General features: G+C 48.5%; 1 protein-coding gene across 1 annotated transcript in view; it reads right to left on the reverse strand.

The window, feature by feature from the left end:
* Window positions 1–5,697: 5,697 nt before the first annotated feature.
* Window positions 5,698–24,118, reverse strand: part of LOC138851368 (growth arrest-specific protein 1-like) — an 85,980-nt gene continuing 67,559 nt past the window's right edge. The window contains exon 4 of the mRNA XM_070080418.1: window positions 5,698–5,835. Within this exon, the coding sequence (XP_069936519.1) occupies window position 5,835 (1 nt within the window). The 3' untranslated portion in view covers window positions 5,698–5,834. The remainder of the gene's footprint in view (window positions 5,836–24,118) is intronic.

Raw genomic sequence — 24,118 nt, forward strand, 5'->3', positions numbered from 1 at the left:
TATTCATGACCTTCCCATGGTCATGAGGTCGTAGATATTCATGACCTTCCCATGGCCATGAGGTCGTAGATATTCATGACCTTCCCATGGTCATGAGGTCGTAGATATTCAAGACCTTCCCATGGTCATGAGGTCGTAGATATTCATGACCTTCCCATGGTCATGAGGTCGTAGATATTCATGACCTTCCCGTGGTCATGAGGTCGTAGATATTCATGACCTTCCCATGGTCATGAGGTCGTAGATATTCAAGACCTTCCCATGGTCATGAGGTCGTAGATATTCATGACCCTCCCATGGTCATGAGGACGTAGATATTCATGACCTTCCCATGGTCATGAGGTCGTAGATATTCATGACCTTACCATGGTCATGAGGTCGTAGATATTCATGACTTTCCCATGGTCATGAGGTCGTAGATATTCATGACCTTCCCATGGTCATGAGGTCGTAGATATTCATGACCTTCCCATGGTCATGAGGTCGTAGATATTCATGACCTTCCCATGGTCATGAGGTCGTAGATATTCATGACCTTCCCATGGTCATGAGGTAGTAGATATTTATGACCTTCCCATGGTCATGAGGTCGTAGATATTTATGACCTTCCCATGGTCATGAGGTCGTAGATATTCATGACCTTCCCATGGTCATGAGGTCGTAGATATTTATGACCTTCTCATGGTCATGAGGTCGTAGATATTCATGACTTTCCCATTGTCATGAGGTCGTAGATATTCATCACCTTCTCATGGTCATGAGGTCGTAGATATTCATGACCTTCCCATGGTCATGAGGTCGTAGATATTTATGACCTTCCCATGGTCATGAGGTCGTAGATATTTATGACCTTCCCATGGTCATGAGGTCGTAGATATTTATGACCTTCCCATGGTCATGAGGTCGTAGATATTTATGACCTTCCCATGGTCATGAGGACGTAGATATTCATGACCTTCCTGTGGTCATGAGGTCGTAGATATTCATGACCTTCCCATGGTCATGAGGTCGTAGATATTTATGACCTTCCCATGGTCATGAGGTCGTAGATATTTATGACCTTCCCATGGTCATGAGGTCGTAGATATTTATGACCTTCCCATGGTCATGAGGTCGTAGATATTCATGACCTTCCTGTGGTCATGAGGTCGTAGATATTTATGACCTTCCCATGGTCATGAGGTCGTAGATATTTATGACCTTCCCATGGTCATGAGGTCGTAGATATTTATGACCTTCCCATGGTCATGAGGTCGTAGATATTTATGACCTTCCCATGGTCATGAGGTCGTAGATATTCATGACCTTCCTGTGGTCATGAGGTCGTAGATATTCATGACCTTCCTGTGGTCATGAGGTCGTAGATATCCATGACCTTCCTGTGCTCATGAGGTCGTAGATATTCATGACCTTCCCATGGTCATGAGGTCGTAGGTATTCATGACCTTCCCATTGTCATGAGGTCGTAGGTATTCATGACCTTCCTGTGGTCATAAGTTATAGCTCAGGTCACTTTTAGTACAATTAAAACTAAAGGTATTACATGTATGGAGGAAAGCGCTAAACCTGTAAGGGTCATACAGCGCCCTGTCTCTCCCCTCGGTTGGATCCCCGAGAGGAGAGACAGGTTCAGTTCCTCGCCTCAAGAACCCCTCACTAGCATCCAAGAACCTACCTCGAGAGGTATACATGGAGGGGGTTCCGGGGGTCAACGCCCCCGCGGCCCGGTCCGTGACCAGGCTTCGTGGTGGATCAGGGCCTGTTCAACCAGGCTGTTACTGCTGGTCGCAAGCAAACCGACGTACGAACCAGAGCTCGGCTGGTCAGGTAATGACTTTAGATGCCTGTCCAGCTCCCTCTTGAAGACAGCTTTCTATTATCACACTGGCCGATTCCCACCAAGGCAGGGTGGCCCGAAAAAGAAAAACTTTCACCATCATTCACTCCATCACTGTCTTGCCAGAAGGGTGCTTTACACTACAGTTTTTAAACTGCAACATTAACACCCCTCCTTCAGAGTGCAGGCACTGTACTTCCCATCTCCAGGACTCAAGTCCGGCCTGCCGGTTTCCCTGAATCCCTTCATAAATGTTACTTTGCTCACACTCCAACAGCACGTCAAGTATTAAAAACCATTTGTCTCCATTCACTCCTATCAAACACGCTCACGCATGCCTGCTGGAAGTCCAAGCCCCTCGCACACAAAACCTCCTTTACCCCCTCCCTCCAACCCTTCCTAGGCCGACCCCTACCCCGCCTTCCTTCCACTACAGACTGATACACTCTTGAAGTCATTCTGTTTCGCTCCATTCTCTCTACATGTCCGAACCACCTCAACAACCCTTCCTCAGCCCTCTGGACAACAGTTTTGGTAATCCCGCACCTCCTCCTAACTTCCAAACTACGAATTCTCTGCATTATATTCACACCACACATTGCCCTCAGACACGACATCTCCACTGCCTCCAGCCTTCTCCTCGCTGCAACATTCATCACCCACGCTTCACACCCATATAAGAGCGTTGGTAAAACTATACTCTCATACATTCCCCTCTTTGCCTCCAAGGACAAAGTTCTTTGTCTCCACAGACTCCTAAGTGCACCACTCACTCTTTTTCCCTCATCAATTCTATGATTCACCTCATCTTTCATAGACCCATCCGCTGACACGTCCACTCCCAAATATCTGAATACGTTCACCTCCTCCATACTCTCTCCCTCCAATCTGATATTCAATCTTTCATCACCTAATCTTTTTGTTATCCTCATAACCTTACTCTTTCCTGTATTCACCTTTAATTTTCTTCTTTTGCACACCCTACCAAATTCATCCACCAATCTCTGCAACTTCTCTTCAGAATCTCCCAAGAGCACAGTGTCATCAGCAAAGAGCAGCTGTGACAACTCCCACTTTGTGTGTGATTCTTTATCTTTTAACTCCACGCCTCTTGCCAAGACCCTCGCATTTACTTCTCTTACAACCCCATCTATAAATATATTAAACAACCACGGTGACATCACACATCCTTGTCTAAGGCCTACTTTTACTGGGAAATAATTTCCCTCTTTCCTACATACTCTAACTTGAGCCTCACTATCCTCGTAAAAACTCTTCACTGCTTTCAGTAACCTACCTCCTACACCATACACTTGCAACATCTGCCACATTGCCCCCCTATCCACCCTGTCATACGCCTTTTCCAAATCCATAAATGCCACAAAGACCTCTTTAGCCTTATCTAAATACTGTTCACTTATATGTTTCACTGTAAACACCTGGTCCACACACCCCCTACCTTTCCTAAAGCCTCCTTGTTCATCTGCTATCCTATTCTCCGTCTTACTCTTAATTCTTTCAATTATAACTCTACCATACACTTTACCAGGTACACTCAACAGACTTATCCCCCTATAATTTTTGCACTCTCTTTTGTCCCCTTTGCCTTTATACAAAGGAACTATGCATGCTCTCTGCCAATCCCTAGGTACCTTACCCTCTTCCATACATTTATTAAATAATTGCACCAACCACTCCAAAACTATATCCCCACCTGCTTTTAACATTTCTATCTTTATCCCATCAATCCCGGCTGCCTTACCCCCTTTCATTTTACCTACTGCCTCACGAACTTCCCCCACACTCACAACTGGCTCTTCCTCACTCCTACAAGATGTTATTCCTCCTTGCCCTATACACGAAATCACAGCTTCCCTATCTTCATCAACATTTAACAATTCCTCAAAATATTCCCTCCATCTTCCCAATACCTCTAACTCTCCATTTAATAACTCTCCTCTCCTATTTTTAACTGACAAATCCATTTGTTCTCTAGGCTTTCTTAACTTGTTAATCTCATTCCAAAACTTTTTCTTATTTTCAACAAAATTTGTTGATAACATCTCACCCACTCTCTCATTTGCTCTCTTTTTACATTGCTTCACCACTCTCTTAACTTCTCTCTTTTTCTCCATATACTCTTCCCTCCTTGCATCACTTCTACTTTGTAAAAACTTCTCATATGCTAACTTTTTCTCCCTTACTACTCTCTTTACATCATCATTCCACCAATCGCTCCTCTTCCCTCCTGCACCCACTTTCCTGTAACCACAAACTTCTGCTGAACACTCTAACACTACATTTTTAAACCTACCCCATACCTCTTCGACCCCATTGCCTATGCTCTCATTAGCCCATCTATCCTCCAATAGCTGTTTATATCTTACCCTAACTGCCTCCTCTTTTAGTTTATAAACCTTCACCTCTCTCTTCCCTGATGCTTCTATTCTCCTTGTATCCCATCTACCTTTTACTCTCAGTGTAGCTACAACTAGAAAGTGATCTGATATATCTGTGGCCCCTCTATAAACATGTACATCCTGAAGTCTACTCAACAGTCTTTTATCTACCAATACATAATCCAACAAACTACTGTCATTTCGCCCTACATCATATCGTGTATACTTATTTATCCTCTTTTTCTTAAAATATGTATTACCTATAACTAAACCCCTTTCTATACAAAGTTCAATCAAAGGGCTCCCATTATCATTTACACCTGGCACCCCAAACTTACCTACCACACCCTCTCTAAAAGTTTCTCCTACTTTAGCATTCAAGTCCCCTACCACAATTACTCTCTCACTTGGTTCAAAGGCTCCTATACATTCACTTAACATCTCCCAAAATCTCTCTCTCTCCTCTGCATTCCTCTCTTCTCCAGGTGCATACACGCTTATTATGACCCACTTCTCGCATCCAACCTTTACTTTAATCCACATAATTCTTGAATTTACACATTCATATTCTCTTTTCTCCTTCCATAACTGATCATTTAACATTACTGCTACCCCTTCCTTTGCTCTAACTCTCTCAGATACTCCAGATTTAATCCCATTTATTTCCCCCCACTGAAACTCTCCTACCCCCTTCAGCTTTGTTTCGCTTAGGGCCAGGACATCCAACTTCTTTTCATTCATAACATCAGCAATCTTCACAGGATTTACACGGGGCGCACAATAAACTAGCCACTACCCTTCACAGGATTTACACGGGGCGCACAATAAACTAGCCACTACCCTTCACAGGATTTACACGGGGCGCACAATAAACTAGCCACTTCGACGACAGAATCTAAATACCTTGAACGTTCCACTAGCATGTTCACTTCCAAACATTCAAAATGAAAAGCACAGAAGGAAATTTAGCAGTCATGGAGGAAGGCGGAAGGAGGGTCGCCGACCCCTTCTGTGTCTACCTTTTTCTAACTGAATTTGCAACAACTCTGAAGAATTTTGATGTAAAATAAAATATGTTAGAAGATAAAAACTGTGTGATAATCTGTCTGGATCATCTATGCAAGTCAGCCTTTATTACTGTGTTATTTTTATTATATTTGAGTTTACCTTTAATTTTTAGCACTGTGGATGTATTTATCTCGTTTTCTGTGAAAGTTATCTCGCGTTTTTGTGTGGTAATTATTTCGTTTTTGTGATGCGGTTTTCCCACTTTCTATGATGTAGCTTTTTACATTTTCTATAATACAATTTTCCACTTTCTATAATTTAGTTTTAATATATTTTTTGTGAAGCAGTGGCGTTCCCGTTTTCTGTGATGAAGTTTTCCCGTTTTCTGTGTTGTTTTCCCAGTTCTCTACAATGCCATTTACCGTTTTCTACAGTACCATTCTTTTTCCCGTTTTCTATGAAACAGATGATTTCGTTTTCTGTGAAGCAGTTTCTCCCGTTATGTGTAAGTCCAGAGAGCTGACGAAGCTGGATCTCAGCTGCACGCACACGCACGTACACGCACGCACACGCACACACTTTTTCACTATTCTGAAACGAGAGAAAAAATTATTAGGGACAACATTCGTCAAATATTGTTAACGGAATGTAAATATATACGATAATTATACTTTACCTCCATGGGGAAGTGGAACAGAATTCTTCCTCCGTAAGCCATGTGTGTTGTAAGAGGCGACTAAAATGCCGGGAGCAAGGGGCTAGTAACCCCTTCTCCTGTATATATTACTAAATTTAAAAGGAGAAACTTTCGTTTTTCCTTTTGGGCCACCCCGCCTCGGTGGGATACGGCCAGTTTGTTGAAAGAAGAATAATTATACTTTTCCAAGGCACCGACGGTCTCCCACTGAGGTAGGGTATACCTGGAATATACCTGGAGTGGGTTTGGGGGGTCAGTGCCCCTTGCTCCCGGCATTTTAATCGCCTCTTACAACACGCATGACTTACGGAGGAAGGATTCGAACCCACTTCCCCATGGGAAATAATTCGATACATTGCTTCTATCTTATATATCTTGGTGTGTGGACTACTGGTGTGGACTATGGTTGGTAGCAATGGTGATAATTATAACCTTAGCTTTTAAGGGGTGGAGCGGTAAGCCAGCGGAAGGCCTCGGTCAGATGACCAAAAGCTCCAGCTGCGGGTCATCATATGACTAAGACCCGCCTCAGGAAAACCTTGTTCTGTTTCCTGACAAACCTAATGTCTACCTAGTGTGTGTTGGTACCTAGTGTGTGTTGGTAGGAGAGTGGTCACCCCCCCCCTCCATGATCACCCCTCATCGCCTCCATGATCACCCCTCATCGCCTCCATGATCACCCCTCATCCCCTCCATGATCACCCTTCATCGCCTCCATGATCACCCCTAATCCCCTCCATGATCACCCCTCATCCCCTCCATGATCACCCCTCATCCTCTCCATGACCACCCCTCATCCCCTCCATGATCACCCCTCATCCTCTCCATGACCACCCCTCATCCCCTCCATGATCACCCCTCATCCCCTCCATGATCACCCCTCATCCCCTCCATGATCACCCCTCATCCCCTCCATGATCACCCCCTCATCCCCTCCATGACCACCCTTCATCGCCTCCATGATCACCCCTCATCCCCTCCATGATCACCCGTCATCGCCTCCATGATCACCCCTCATCCCCTCCATGACCACCCTTCATCGCCTCCATGATCACCCCTCATCCCCTCCATGATCACCCCTCATCCCCTCCATGATCACCCCTCATCCCCGCCATGATCACCCCTCATCCTCTCCATGACCACCCTTCATCGCCTCCATGACCACCCCTCATCCCCTCCATGATCACCCCTCATCCCCTCCATGATCACCCCTCATCCCCTCCATGATCACCCCTCATCCCCTCCATGACCACCCTTCATCGCCTCCATGATCACCCCTCATCCCCTCCATGATCACCCCTCATCCCCTCCATGATCACCCCTCATCCCCACCATGATCACCCCACATCCTCTCCATGACCACCCCTCATCCCCTCCATGATCACCCCTCATCCTCTCCATGACCACCCTTCATCCCCTCCATGATCACCCCTCATCCCCTCCATGATCACCCCTCATCCCCTCCATGATCACCCCTCATCCCCTCCATGATCACCCCTCATCCCCTCCATGATCACCCCTCATCCTCTCCATGACCACCCCTCATCCCCTCCATGATCACCCCTCATCCTCTCCATGACCACCCTTCATCCCCTCCATGATCACCCCTCATCCCCTCCATGATCACCCCTCATCCACTCCATGATCACCCCTCATCCCCTCCATGAACACCCCTCATCCTCTCCATGATCACCCCTCATCCCCTCCATGATCACCCCTCATCCCCTCCATGATCACCCCTCATCCTCTCCATGATCACCCTTCATCCCCTCCATGATCACCCCTCATCCCCTCCATGATCACCCCTCATCCCATCCATGAACACCCCTCATCCTCTCCATGATCACCCCTCATCCCCTCCATGATCACCCCTCATCCTCTCCATGACCACCCTTCATCCCCTCCATGATCACCCCTCATCCCCTCCATGATCACCCCTCATCCCCTCCATGATCACCCCTCATCCCCTCCATGATCACCCCTCATCCCCTCCATGATCACCCCTCATCCCCTCCATGATCACCCCTCATCCTCTCCATGATCACCCCTCATCCCCTCCATGATCACCCCTCATCCCCTCCATGATCACCCCTCATCCCCTCCATGATCACCCCTCATCCCCTCCATGATCACCCCTCATCCCCTCCATGACCACCCCTCATCCGCTCCATGACCACCCCTCATCCTCTCCATGATCACCCCTCATCCCCTCCATGATCACCCCTCATCCCCTCCATGATCACCCCTCATCCTCTCCATGACCACCCCTCATCCCCTCCATGATCACCCCTCATCCCTTCCATGATCACCCCTCATCCTCTCCATGATCACCCCTCATCCCCTCCATGATCACCCCTCATCCCCTCCATGATCACCCCTCATCCTCTCCATGATCACCCCTCATCCTCTCCATGATCACCCCTCATCCCCTCCATGACCACCCCTCATCCTCTCCATGACCACCCCTCATCCTCTCCATGATCACCCCTCATCCCCTCCATGATCACCCCTCATCCCCTCCATGATCACCCCTCATCCTCTCCATGACCACCCCTCATCCCCTCCATGATCACCCCTCATCCCCTCCATGATCACCCCTCATCCTCTCCATGACCACCCCTCATCCCCTCCATTAACACCCCTCATCCCCTCCATGATCACCCCTCATCCTCTCCATGATCACCCTTCATCCCCTCCATGACCACCCCTCATCCTCTCCATGACCACCCCTCATCCTCTCCATGATCACCCCTCATCCCCTCCATGATCACCCCTCATCCTCTCCATGACCACCCCTCATCCCCTCCATGATCACCCCTCATCCCCTCCATGATCACCCCTCATCCTCTCCATGACCACCCCTCATCCCCTCCATGATCACCCCTCATCCCCTCCATGATCACCCCTCATCCCCTCCATGATCACCCCTCATCCTCTCCATGACCACCCCTCATCCCCTCCATGATCACCCCTCATCCCCTCCATGATCACCCCTCATCCTCTCCATGATCACCCTTCATCCCCTCCATGATCACCCCTCATCCCCTCCATGATCACCCCTCATCCCCTCCAAGACCCCCCCTCATCCTCTCCATGATCACCCCTCATCCCCTCCATGATCACCCCTCATCCCCTCCATGATCACCCCTCATCCCCTCCATGATCACCCTTCATCCCCTCCATGATCACCCCTCATCCCCTCCATGACCACCCCTCATCCTCTCCATGATCACCCCTCATCCTCTCCATGATCACCCCTCATCCTCTCCATGATCACCCCTCATCCCCTCCATGATCACCCCTCATCCCCTCCATGACCACCCCTCATCCTCTCCATGATCACCCCTCATCCTCTCCATGATCACCCCTCATCCCCTCCATGATCACCCCTCATCCTCTCCATGACCACCCTTCATCCTCTCCATGATCACCCCTCATCCCCTCCATGACCACCCCTCATCCCCCCCATGATCACCCCTCATCCCCTCCATGATCACCCCTCATCCCCTCCATGATCACCCCTCATCCTCTCCATGACCACCCTTCATCCTCTCCATGATCACCCCTCATCCCCTCCATGACCACCCCTCATCCCCTCCATGATCACCCCTCAACCCCTCCATGATCACCCCTCATCCCCTCCATGATCACCCCTCATCCCCTCCATGATCACCCCTCATCCCCTCCATGATCACCCCTCATCCCCTCCATGATCACCCCTCATCCTCTCCATGACCCCCCTTCATCCTCTCCATGATCACCCCTCATCCCCTCCATGACCACCCCTCATCCCCACCAAGATCACCCCACAACCCCTCCATGATCACCCCTCATCCCCTCCATGATCACCCCTCATCCCCTCCATGATCACCCCTCATCCTCTCCATGACCACCCTTCATCCTCTCCATGATCACCCCTCATCCCCTCGATGACCACCCCTCATCCCCTCCATGATCACCCCTCATCCCCTCCATGATCACCCCTCATCCCCTCCATGATCACCCCTCATCCACTCCATGAGCACCCGTCATCCGCTCCATGATCACCCCTCATCCCCTCCATGACCACCCCTCATCCCCTCCATGATCACCCCTCATCCCCTCCATGACCACCCCTCATCCCCTCCATGATCACCCCTCATCCCCTCCATGATCACCCCTCATCCCCTCCATGATCACCCCTCATCCCCTCCATGATCACCCCTCATCCTCTCCATGACCACCCTTCATCCTCTCCATGATCACCCTTCATCCCCTCCATGATCACCCCTCATCCCCTCCATGATCACCCCTCATCCCCTCCATGATCACCCCTCATCCTCTCCATGACCACCCTTCATCCTCTCCATGATCACCCCTCATCCCCTCCATGATCACCCCTCATCCCCTCCATGATCACCCCTCATCCCCTCCATGATCACCCCTCACCCCCTCCATGATCACCCCTCATCCTCTCCATGATCACCCCTCATCCTCTCCATGATCACCCCTCATCCCCTCCATGATCACCCTTCATCCCCTCCATGATCACCCCTCATCCCCTCCATGATCACCCTTCATCCTCTCCATGATCACCCCTCATCCCCTCCATGACCACCCTTCATCCTCTCCATGATCACCCCTCATCCCCTCCATGATCACCCTTCATCCCCTCCATGATCACCCCTCATCCCCTCCATGATCACCCTTCATCCCCTCCATGATCACCCCTCATCCCCTCCATGATCACCCCTCATCCTCTCCATGATCACCCCTCATCCCCTCCATGATCACCCCTCATCCCCTCCATGACCACCCATCATCCCCTCCATGATCACCCCTCATCCCCTCCATGATCACCCCTCCTCCCCTCCATGACCACCCTTCATCCTCTCCATGATCACCCCTCATCCCCTCCATGATCACCCTTCATCCCCTCCATGATCACCCCTCATCCCCTCCATGATCACCCTTCATCCTCTCCATGATCACCCTTCATCGCCTCCATGACCACCCCTCATCCCCTCCATGATCACCCCTCATCCCCTCCATGATCACCCCTCATCCCCTCCATGATCACCCCTCATCCCCTCCATGATCACCCCTCATCCTCTCCATGATCACCCTTCATCCCCTCCATGATCACCCCTCATCCTCTCCATAATCACCCCTCATCCTCTCCATGATCACCCCTCATCCCCTCCATGATCACCCCTCATCCTCTCCATGATCACACCTCATCCTCTCCATGATCACCCCTCATCCCCCCCATGACCACCCTTCATCCTCTCCATGATCACCCCTCATCCTCTCCATGATCACCCCTCATCCCCCCCATGACCACCCTTCATCCTCTCCATGATCACCCCTCATCCCCTCCATGATCACCCCTCATCCTCTCCATGATCACCCCTCATCCCCTCCATGACCACCCTTCATCCTCTCCATAATCACCCTTCATCCTCTCCATGATCACCCCTCATCCCCTCCATGACCACCCTTCATCCTCTCCATAATCACCCCTCATCCTCTCCATGATCACCCCTCATCCCCTCCATGATCACCCCTCATCCTCTCCATGATCACCCCTCATCCCCTCCATGACCACCCTTCATCCTCTCCATAATCACCCTTCATCCTCTCCATGATCACCCTTCATCCCCTCCATGATCACCCCTCATCCTCTCCATGATCACACCTCATCCTCTCCATGATCACCCCTCATCCCCTCCATGACCACCCTTCATCCTCTCCATGATCACCCCTCATCCTCTCCATGATCACCCCTCATCCCCGCCATGACCACCCTTCATCCTCTCCATGATCACCCCTCATCCCCTCCATGATCACCCCTCATCCTCTCCATGATCACCCCTCATCCTCTCCATGATCACCCCTCATCCCCTCCATGATCACCCCTCATCCTCTCCATGACCACCCCTCATCCTCTCCATGATCACCCCTCATCCTCTCCATGATCACCCCTCATCCCCTCCATGATCACCCCTCATCCCCTCCATGATCACCCCTCATCCCCTCCATGATCACCCCTCATCCTCTCCATGATCACCCCTCATCCCCTCCATGATCACCCCTCATCCTCTCCATGACCACCCCTCATCCTCTCCATGATCACCCCTCATCCTCTCCATGATCACCCCTCATCCCCTCCATGATCACCCTTCATCCTCTCCATGATCACCCCTCATCCCCTCCATGACCACCCTTCATCCTCTCCATGATCACCCCTCATCCCCTCCATGATCACCCCTCATCCCCTCCATGATCACCCCTCATCCTCTCCATGATCACCCCTCATCCTCTCCATGACCACCCCTCATCCTCTCCATGATCACCCCTCATCCTCTCCATGATCACCCCTCATCCCCTCCATGATCACCCCTCATCCCCTCCATGACCACCCCTCATCCTCTCCATGACCACCCTTCATCCCCTCCATGATCACCCCTCATCCTCTCCATGACCACCCCTCATCCCCTCCATGATCACCCCTCATCCCCTAAATGATCACCCCTCATCCTCTCCATGATCACCCCTCATCCCCTCCATGATCACCCCTCATCCCCTCCATGACCACCCCTCATCCTCTCCATGACCACCCTTCATCCCCTCCATGATCACCCCTCATCCTCTCCATGACCACCCCTCATCCTCTCCATGACCACCCCTCATCCTCTCCATGATCACCCCTCATCCCCTCCATGATCACCCAACATCCACTCCATGATCACCCCTCATCCCCTCCATGATCACCCCTCATCCCCTCCATGATCACCCCTCATCCCCTCCATGATCACCCCTCATCCTCTCCATGATCACCCCTCATCCTCTCCATGATCACCCCTCATCCTCTCCATGATCACCCCTCATCACCTCAATGATCACCCCTCATCCCCTCCATGATCACCCCTCATCCTCTCCATGACCACCCCTCATCCTCTCCATGATCACCCCTCATCCCCTCCATGATCACCCCTCATCCTCTCCATGATCACCCCTCATCCCCTCCATGATCACCCCTCAACCCCTCCAAGATCACCCCTCATCCCCTCCATGATCACCCCTCATCCTCTCCATGATCACCCCTCATCCTCTCCATGACCACCCCTCATCCCCTCCATGATCACCCCTCATCCTCTCCATGATCACCCCTCATCCCCTCCATGATCACCCCTCATCCCCTCCATGATCACCCCTCATCCTCTCCATGATCACCCCTCATCCCCTCCATGATCACCCCTCATCCCCTCCATGATCAACCCTCATCCCCTCCATGATCACCCCTCATCCCCTCCATGATCACCCTTCATCCCCTCCATGATCACCCCTCATCCCCTCCATGATCACCCCTCATCCCCTCCATGATCACCCCTCATCCCGTCCATGATCACCCCTCATCCCCTCCATGATCACCCCTCATCCCCTCCATGATCACCCCTCATCCTCTCCATGATCACCCCTCATCCCCTCCATGATCCCCCCTCATCCCCTCCATGATCACCCCTCATCCCCTCCATGATCACCCCTCATCCCTTCCATGATCACCCCTCATCCGCTCCATGATCACCCCTCATCCCCTCCATGATCACCCCTCATCCTCTCCATGATCACCCCTCATCCCCTCCATGATCACCCCTCATCCCCTCCATGATCACCCCTCATCCCCTCCATGATCACCTCTCCCTCTCCATGATTACCCTCCTCTCCCTCCATAGTACATCACCGTTCACTGTCAACACATTACATCACTGTTCACTGCCAACATGGTATATCAACGTTCACTGCCAACACATTGCATCACTGTTCACTGCCAACATAGTATATCACCGTTCACTGCCAACACAGTACATCACTGTTCACTGCCAACATGGTACATCACCGTTCACTGCCAACATGGTACATCACCGTTCACTGCCAACACAGTACATCACTGTTCACTGCCAACACAGTACATCACCGTTCACTGCCAACACAGTACATCACCGTTCACTGCCAACATGGTACATCTCTGGTGGCCTGGTGGTTAACGCTCTCGCTTCACACGGCGAGGGCCTGGGTTCGATTCCCAGCCAGAGTAGAAACATTGGACGTGTTTCTTTCCACCTGTTGTCTATGTTCCCCATCAGTAAAATGGGTACCTGGGTGTTAGTCGACTGGTGTGGGTCGCATCCTGGGACACTGACCTAAGAATGCCTGGTCACAGACCGGGCCGCGGGGGCGTTGACCCCCGGAACTCTCTCCAGATAAACTCTCCAGTACATCACTGTTCACTGCCAACACAGTACATCACTGTTCACTGCCAACATGGTACATCACCGTTCACTGCCAACACAGTACATCACTGTTCACTGCCAACACAGTACATCACTGTTCACTGCCAACATGGTACATCACCGTTCACTGCCAACACAGTACATCACTGTTCACTGCCAACACAGTACATCACCGTTCACTGCCAACACAGTACATCACCGTTCACTGCCAACATGGTACATCTCTGTTCACTGCCAACATGGTACATCTCTGTTCACTGCCAACATGGTACATCAGCGTTCACTGCCAACACAGTACATCACTGTTCACTGCCAACATGGTACATCACCGTTCACTGCCAACACAGTACATCACCGTTCACTGCCAACATGGTACATCACCGTTCACTGCCAACACAGTACATCACTGTTCACTGCCAACACAGTACATCACTGTTCACTGCCAACACAGTACATCACTGTTCACTGCCAACACAGTACATCACTGTTCACTGCCAACATGGTACATCACCATTCACTGCCAACACAGTACATCACTGTTCACTGCCAACATGGTACATCACCGTTCACTGCCAACACAGTACATCACTGTTCACTGCCAACATGGTACATCACCGTTCACTGCCAACACAGTACATCACTGTTCACTGCCAACATGGCACATCACCGTTCACTGCCAACACAGTACATCACTGTTCACTGCCAACATGGTACATCACCGTTCACTGCCAACACAGTACATCACTGTTCACTGCCACCATGGTACATCACCGTTCACTGCCAACACAGTACATCACTGTTCACTGCCAACATGGTACATCACCGTTCACTGCCAACACAGTACATCACTGTTCACTGCCAACATGGCACATCACTGTTCACTGCCAACACAGCACATCACTGTTCACTGCCAACATGGTACATCACCGTTCACTGCCAACACAGTACATCACTGTTCACTGCCACCATGGTACATCACCGTTCACTGCCAACACAGTACATCACTGTTCACTGCCACCATGGTACATCACCGTTCACTGCCAACACAGTACATCACTGTTCACTGCCACCATGGTACATCACCCTTCACTTCCAACACAGTACATCACTGTTCACTGCCAACACAGTACATCACTGTTCACTGCCAACATGGTACATCACCGTTCACTGCCAACACAGTACATCACTGTTCACTGCCAACACAGTACATCACCGTTCACTGCCAACACAGTACATCACCTTTCACTGCCAACACAGTACATTACCGTTCACTGCCAACATGGTACATCTCTGTTCACTGCCAACATGGTACATCTCTGTTCACTGCCAACATGGTACATCAGCGTTCACTGCCAACACAGTACATCACTGTTCACTGCCAACATGGTACATCACCGTTCACTGCCAACATGGTACATCACCGTTCACTGCCAACACAGTACATCACCGTTCACTGCCAACATGGTACATCACCGTTCACTGCCAACACAGTACATCACTGTTCACTGCCAACACAGTACATCACTGTTCACTGCCAACACAGTACATCACTGTTCACTGCCAACACAGTACATCACTGTTCACTGCCAACATGGTACATCACCGTTCACTGCCAACACAGTACATCACTGTTCACTGCCAACATGGTACATCACCGTTCACTGCCAACACAGTACATCACTGTTCGCTGCCAACATGGCACATCACCGTTCACTGCCAACACAGTACATCACTGTTCACTGTCAACATGGTACATCACCGTTCACTGCCAACACAGTACATCACTGTTCACTGCCACCATGGTACATCACCGTTCACTGCCAACACAGTACATCACTGTTCACTGCCAACATGGTACATCACCGTTCACTGCCAACACAGTACATCACTGTTCACTGCCAACATGGCACATCACTGTTCACTGCCAACACAGTACATCACTGTTCACTGCCAACATGGTACATCACCGTTCACTGCCAACACAGTACATCACTGTTCACTGCCACCATGGTACATCACCGTTCACTGCCAACACAGTACATCACTGTTCACTGCCACCATGGTACATCACCGTTCACTGCCAACACAGTACATCACTGTTCACTGCCACCATGGTACATCACCGTTCACTGCCAACACAGTACATCACTGTTCACTGCCACCATGGTACATCACCGTTCACTGTTACTCACCATTATCGCTTCTGTATTTCCAGTACTTTAAGTCGATTTAAATCGACTGAAATTATGAAAAAGCAGAGGTGAGAGTGCTTGGTTGGTTGGGTTTCAATCCTATCGACTACACGAGGGTCATTAAGACTATCGACTACACGAGGGTCATTAAGACTATCGACTACACGAGGGTCATTAATCCTATCGACTACACGAGGGTCATTAAGACTATCGACTACACGAGGGTCATTAAGACTATCGACTACACGAGGGTCATTAAGACTATCGACTACACGAGGGTCATTAAGACTATCGACTACACGAGGGTCATTAAGACTATCGACTACACGAGGGTCATTAAGACTATCGACTACACGAGGGTCATTAAGACTATCGACTACACGAGGGTCATTAAGACTATCGACTACACGAGGGTCATTAAGACTATCGACTACACGAGGGTCATTAAGACTATCGACTACACGAGGGTCATTAAGACTATCGGCTACACGAGGGTCATTAAGGCTGATGTCATCTCTTCCCCATCAGTCAAGAATATTTTTATACATAAAAAATGGGAATTAAAATCTTAAGTGTATATATATAGAGAGGGATGCACCTCTCAATGTATATAGAGAGGGATACACCTCTCAGTGTATATACATAGAGAGGGATACACCTCTCAGTGTATATAGAGAGGGATACACCTCTCAGTGTATATACATAGAGAGGGATACACCTCTCAGTGTATATATATAGAGAGGGATACACCTCTCAGTGTATATATATAGAGAGGGATACACCTCTCAGTGTATATATATAGAGAGAGATACACCTCTCAGTGTATATATATAGAGAGGGATACACCTCTCAGTGTATATATATAGAGAGGGATACACCTCTCATTGTATATATATAGAGAGGGATACACCTTCAAGTGTATATATATAGAGAGGGATACACCTCTCAGTGTATATACATAGAGAGGGATACACCTCTCAGTGTATATATATAGAGAGGGATACACCTTCAAGTGTATATATATAGAGAGGGATACACCTCTCAGTATATATATATATATAGAGAGAGGGATACACCTCTCAGTGTATATATATAGAGAGGGATACACCTCTCAGTGTATATACATAGAGAGGGATACACCTCTCAGTGTATATATATATAGAGGGATACACCTCTCAGTGTATATATATAGAGAGGGATACACCTCTCAGTGTATATATATAGAGAGGGATACACCTCTCAGTGTATATATATAGAGACGGATACCCCTCTCAGTGTATATATATAGAGAGGGATACAACCCAGGTTACAACCTATACAGATGTGACAGAGTGAACAGGCAAAAGGATGGGGTTGGCCTGTACATAGCAGAGTCACTTGTTTGCACAGAACTGCTTAATGCCTCAAATGATGTAGTGGAAGTTTTAGCAGTAAAGGTCGAGAACCAAAACCTAGTCATTGTGGTCGTCTACAAGCCTCCGGATGCAACATCCCAGCAATTCCAGGAACAGCTGTTAAAAATTGACCACTGTCTGGAAAATCTTCCAGCTCCTGCACCCAACATCTTGCTCCTGGGGCATTTCAACTTAAGGCACCTAAAATGGAGGAATATAGCAAATAATATTGTTGCAGTAATAACACCAGGAGGCAGCTCTGATGAAAACTCACACTCACACGAGCTTTTAAATCTCTGCACAAAATTCAATTTAAACCAGCAAATAATAGAGCCTACTAGACTGGAGAATACACTAGACCTCATCTTCACTAACAATGATGATCTGATAAGAAATGTCACCATATCAAAAACAATATACTCAGATCACAACATAATTGAGGTTCAGACATGTATGCGCGGAGCCCCAGACCGACATAATGAGACTAGTCACGAGGGAGCATTCACCAAATTCAACTTCAATAACAAAAACATAAAGTGGGACCAAGTAAACCAAGTCCTAACCGATATAAGCTGGGAAGATATACTAAGCAACACAGACCCCAACTTATGCCTAGAACAGATTAACTCGGTGGCACTCGATGTATGCACAAGGCTTATTCCTCTAAGAAAAAGGAGGAGTAGATGTAAAATAGAAAGAGACAGGCGCTCCCTTTACAGGCGACGGAAAAGAATAACAGAGCGGCTAAAAGAGGTCAACATATCTGAAATGCGTAGGGAGACACTGGTAAGAGAAATAGCAAGCATCGAACTTAAGCTAAAAGAATCCTTTAGGAGTCAGGAATCGCGGGAAGAACTAAAAGCCATAAATGAAATCAAAAGAAACCCAAAGTATTTCTTCTCCTATGCCAAATCAAAATCGAGAACAACGTCCAGTATTGGGCCCCTACTTAAACAAGATGGGTCCTACACAGATGACAACAAGGAAATGAGTGAGCTACTCAAGTCCCAATATGACTCAGTTTTTAGCAAGCCGCTAACCAGACTGAGAGTCGAAGATCAAAATGATTTTTTTATGAGAGAGCCACAAAATTTGATTAACACAAGCCTATCCGATGTTATCCTGACGCCAAATGACTTCGAACAGGCGATAAATGACATGCCCATGCACTCTGCCCCAGGGCCAGACTCATGGAACTCTGTGTTCATCAAGAACTGCAAGAAGCCCCTATCACGAGCCTTTTCCATCCTATGGAGAGGGAGCATGGACACGGGGGTCGTTCCACAGTTACTAAAAACAACAGACATAGCCCCACTCCACAAAGGGGGCAGTAAAGCAACAGCAAAGAACTACAGACCAATAGCACTAACATCCCATATCATAAAAATCTTTGAAAGGGTCCTAAGAAGCAAGATCACCACCCATCTAGAAACCCATCAGTTACACAACCCAGGGCAACATGGGTTTAGAACAGGTCGCTCCTGTCTGTCTCAACTATTGGATCACTACGACAAGGTTCTAAATGCACTAGAAGACAAAAAGAATGCAGATGTAATATATACAGACTTTGCAAAAGCCTTCGACAAGTGTGACCATGGCGTAATAGCGCACAAAATGCGTGCTAAAGGAATAACAGGAAAAGTCGGTCGATGGATCTATAATTTCCTCACTAACAGAACACAGAGAGTAGTCGTCAACAGAGTAAAGTCCGAGGCAGCTACGGTGAAAAGCTCTGTTCCACAAGGCACAGTACTCGCTCCCATCTTGTTCCTCATCCTCATATCCGACATAGACAATGATGTCAGCCACAGCACCGTGTCTTCCTTTGCAGATGACACCCGAATCTGCATGACAGTGTCTTCCATTGCAGACACTGCAAGGCTCCAGGCGGACATCAACCAAATCTTTCAGTGGGCTGCAGAAAACAATATGAAGTTCAACGATGAGAAATTTCATTTACTCAAATATGGTAAACATGAGGAAATTAAATCTTCATCAGAGTACAAAACAAATTCTGGCCACAAAATAGAGCGAAACACCAACGTCAAAGACCTGGGAGTGATCATGTCGGAGGATCTCACCTTCAAGGACCATAACATTGTATCAATCGCATCTGCTAGAAAAATGACAGGATGGATAATGAGAACCTTCAAAACTAGGGAGGCCAAGCCCATGATGACACTCTTCAGGTCACTTGTTCTATCTAGGCTGGAATATTGCTGCACACTAACAGCACCTTTCAAGGCAGTTGAAATTGCTGACCTAGAAAATGTACAGAGAACTTTCACGGCGCGCATAACGGAGATAAAACACCTCAATTACTGGGAGCGCTTGAGGTTCCTAAACCTGTATTCCCTGGAACGCAGGAGGGAGAGATACATGATTATATACACCTGGAAAATCCTAGAGGGACTAGTACCGAACTTGCACACGAAAATCACTCACTACGAAAGCAAAAGACTTGGCAGACGATCCACCATCCCCCCAATGAAAAGCAGGGGTGTCACTAGCACGTTAAGAGACCATACAATAAGTGTCAGGGGCCCGAGACTGTTCAACTGCCTCCCAGCACACATAAGGGGCATTACCAACAGACCCCTGGCAGTCTTCAAGCTGGCACTGGACAAGCACCTAAAGTCAGTTCCTGATCAGCCGGGCTGTGGCTCGTACGTTGGTTTGCGTGCAGCCAGCAGCAACAGCCTGGTTGATCAGGCTCTGATCCACCAGGAGGCCTGGTCACAGACCGGGCCGCGGGGGCGTTGACCCCCGGAACTCTCTCCAGGTAAACTCCATATATAGAGGGATACACCTTCAAGTGTATATATAGAGAGGGATACACCTCTCAGTGTATATATATAGAGAGGGATACACCTCTCAGTGTATATACAGAGAGAGGGACACAGCTCTCAGTGTATATAGAGAGGGATACACCTCTCAGTGTATATATACACAGAGAGGGATACACCTCTCAGTGTATATATATAGAGAGGGATACACCTCTCAGTGTATATACAGAGAGAGGGATACACCTCTCAGTGTATATAGAGAGGGATACACCTCTCAGTGTACATATACACAGAGGAATGCACCTCTCAGTGTACATATACACAGAGGAATGCACCTCTCAGTGTATATACACCGAGACGTGATCTGCTCTCTCTCTCTCTCTCTCTCTCTCTCTCTCTCTCTCTCTCGAGAGAGAGAGAGAGAGAGAGAGAGAGAGGTGCAGGTCTCAGTAGGGTGAGGTACGACGGGGGGAGGTGTGAGGCTTGTACCTCACTGGTCACGCATCACTGCTCCTTCACAGTTTCCTTCACTGCTCCTTCACACAACTTCCTTCACTGCTCCTTCACACAACTTCCTTCACTGCTCCTTCACACAACTTCCTTCACACAACTTCCTTCACTGCTCGTTCACACAACTACCTTCACTGCTCCTTCACACAACTACCTTCACTGCTCCTTCACACAACTACCTTCACTGCTCCTTCACACAACTACCTTCACTGCTCCTTCACACAACTTCCTTCACTGCTCCTTCACACAACTACCTTCACTGCTCCTTCACACAACTACCTTCACTGCTCCTTCACACAACTACCTTCACTGCTCCTTCACACAACTACCTTCACTGCTCCTTCACACAACTACCTTCACTGCTCCTTCACACAACTTCCTTCACTGCTCCTTCACACAACTACCTTCACTGCTCCTTCACACAACTACCTTCACTGCTCCTTCACACAACTACCTTCACTGCTCCTTCACACAACTACCTTCACTGCTCCTTCACACAGTTTCCTTCACTGCTCCTTCACACAACTTCCTTCACTGCTCCTTCACACAACTACCTTCACTGCTCCTTCACACAGTTTCCTTCACTGCTCCTTCACACAACTTCCTTCACTGCTCCTTCACACAACTACCTTCACTGCTCCTTCACACAACTTCCTTCACTGCTCCTTCACACAACTACCTTCACTGCTCCTTCACACAACTACCTTCACTGCTCCTTCACACAACTACCTTCACTGCTCCTTCACACAACTACCTTCACTGCTCCTTCACACAACTACCTTCACTGCTCCTTCACACAACTACCTTCACTGCTCCTTCACACAACTACCTTCACTGCTCCTTCACACAACTTCCTTCACTGCTCCTTCACACAACTACCTTCACTGCTCCTTCACACAACTACCTTCACTGCTCCTTCACACAACTACCTTCACTGCTCCTTCACACAACTACCTTCACTGCTCCTTCACACAGCTACCTTCACTGCTCCTTCACACAACTTCCTTCACTGCTCCTTCACACAACTTCCTTCACTGCTCCTTCACACAACTACCTTCACTGCTCCTTCACACAACTACCTTCACTGCTCCTTCACACAGCTACCTTCACTGCTCCTTCACACAACTTCCTTCACTGCTCCTTCACACAACTACCTTCACTGCTCCTTCACACAGCTACCTTCACTGCTCCTTCACACAACTTCCTTCACTGCTCCTTCACACAACTTCCTTCACTGCTCCTTCACACAACTACCTTCACTGTTCCTTCACACAACTTCCTTCACTGCTCCTTCACACAACTTCCTTCACTGCTCCTTCACACAACTACCTTCACTGCTCCTTCACACACTTCCTTCACTGCTCCTACCTTCACTGCTCCTTCACACAACTCACACAGCTACCTTCACTGCTCCTTCACACAACTTCCTTCACTGCTCCTTCACACAACTACCTTCACTGCTCCTTCACACAACTTCCTTCACTGCTCCTTCACACAACTACCTTCACTGCTCCTTCACACAACTACCTTCACTGCTCCTTCACACAACTTCCTTCACTGCTCCTTCACACAACTACCTTCACTGCTCCTTCACACAACTTCCTTCACTGCTCCTTCACACAACTTCCTTCACTGCTCCTTCACACAGCTACCTTCACTGCTCCTTCACACAACTACCTTCACTGCTCCTTCACACAACTTCCTTCACTGCTCCTTCACACAACTTCCTTCACTGCTCCTTCACACAACTACCTTCACTGCTCCTTCACACAACTTCCTTCACTGCTCCTTCACACAACTACCTTCACTGCTCCTTCACACAACTTCCTTCACTGCTCCTTCACACAACTTCCTTCACTGCTCCTTCACACAACTACCTTCACTGCTCCTTCACACAACTACCTTCACTGCTCCTTCACACAACTTCCTTCACTGCTCCTTCACACAACTTCCTTCACTGCTCCTTCACACAACTTCCTTCACTGCTCCTTCACACAACTTCCTTCACTGCTCCTTCACACAACTTCCTTCACTGCTCCTTCACACAACTTCCTTCACTGCTCCTTCACACAACTTCCTTCACTGCTCCTTCACACAACTTCCTTCACTGCTCCTTCACACAACTTCCTTCACTGCTCCTTCACACAACTTCCTTCACTGCTCCTTCACACAACTTCCTTCACTGCTCCTTCACACAACTACCTTCACTGCTCCTTCACACAACTTCCTTCACTGCTCCTTCACACAGTTTCCTTCACTGCTCCTTCACACAACTTCCTTCACTGCTCCTTCACACAACTTCCTTCACTGCTCCTTCACACAACTTCCTTCACTGCTCCTTCACACAACTTCCTTCACTGCTCCTTCACACAACTTCCTTCACTGCTCCTTCACACAACTTCCGATGGGTAAGGAAGAAGGATGGGTAAGGAAGAAGGATGGGTAAGGAAGAAGGATGGGTAAGGAAGAAGGATGGGTAAGGAAGAAGGATGGGTAAGGAAGAAGGATGGGTAAGGATGGAAATATTGGAAAAGGGTGGGAGGGGGGAGAGAGGTAGGATATAAAAGGTAAGTGGCCCAACCACTTTGGTGTAATTTAAAAAGTGTATGTGAAATGATAAGATATTCTTTAAGGGGTATAATACTAACCCATCAGAGTCACATAGATATAACAGATATATAAGTACATGACTCTGAATTGGTAGTAATTATACAAGTTGCAATTTTTTTTTTTTTTTTTTTTTTTTTTTTTTTTTTTTTTTTTTTTTTTTTTTTTGCGATTGCACAACGGATATTTATGCGACAATAAAGGCAATAATTTTCTGGCCAGTTTATGGAATTCGTGACAATGGCTTCTTACAGGTGGTGTCCAGCCATAGTAAATAGCATAATTTTTACATTAGATTGTTATATAAGATGTCTCCCTAATTGGGGGCGATGATTTTCTCAGTATACATAGAAGGGTTCTGGTGGTACCCAATCTTCTTCATCAGGGAGGTTGCTCAATATCATGGGTCGAGGGT

This window comes from Cherax quadricarinatus, unplaced genomic scaffold, assembly GCF_038502225.1.
Source record: "Cherax quadricarinatus isolate ZL_2023a unplaced genomic scaffold, ASM3850222v1 Contig428, whole genome shotgun sequence".
NCBI classification, from domain to species: domain Eukaryota; kingdom Metazoa; phylum Arthropoda; class Malacostraca; order Decapoda; family Parastacidae; genus Cherax; species Cherax quadricarinatus.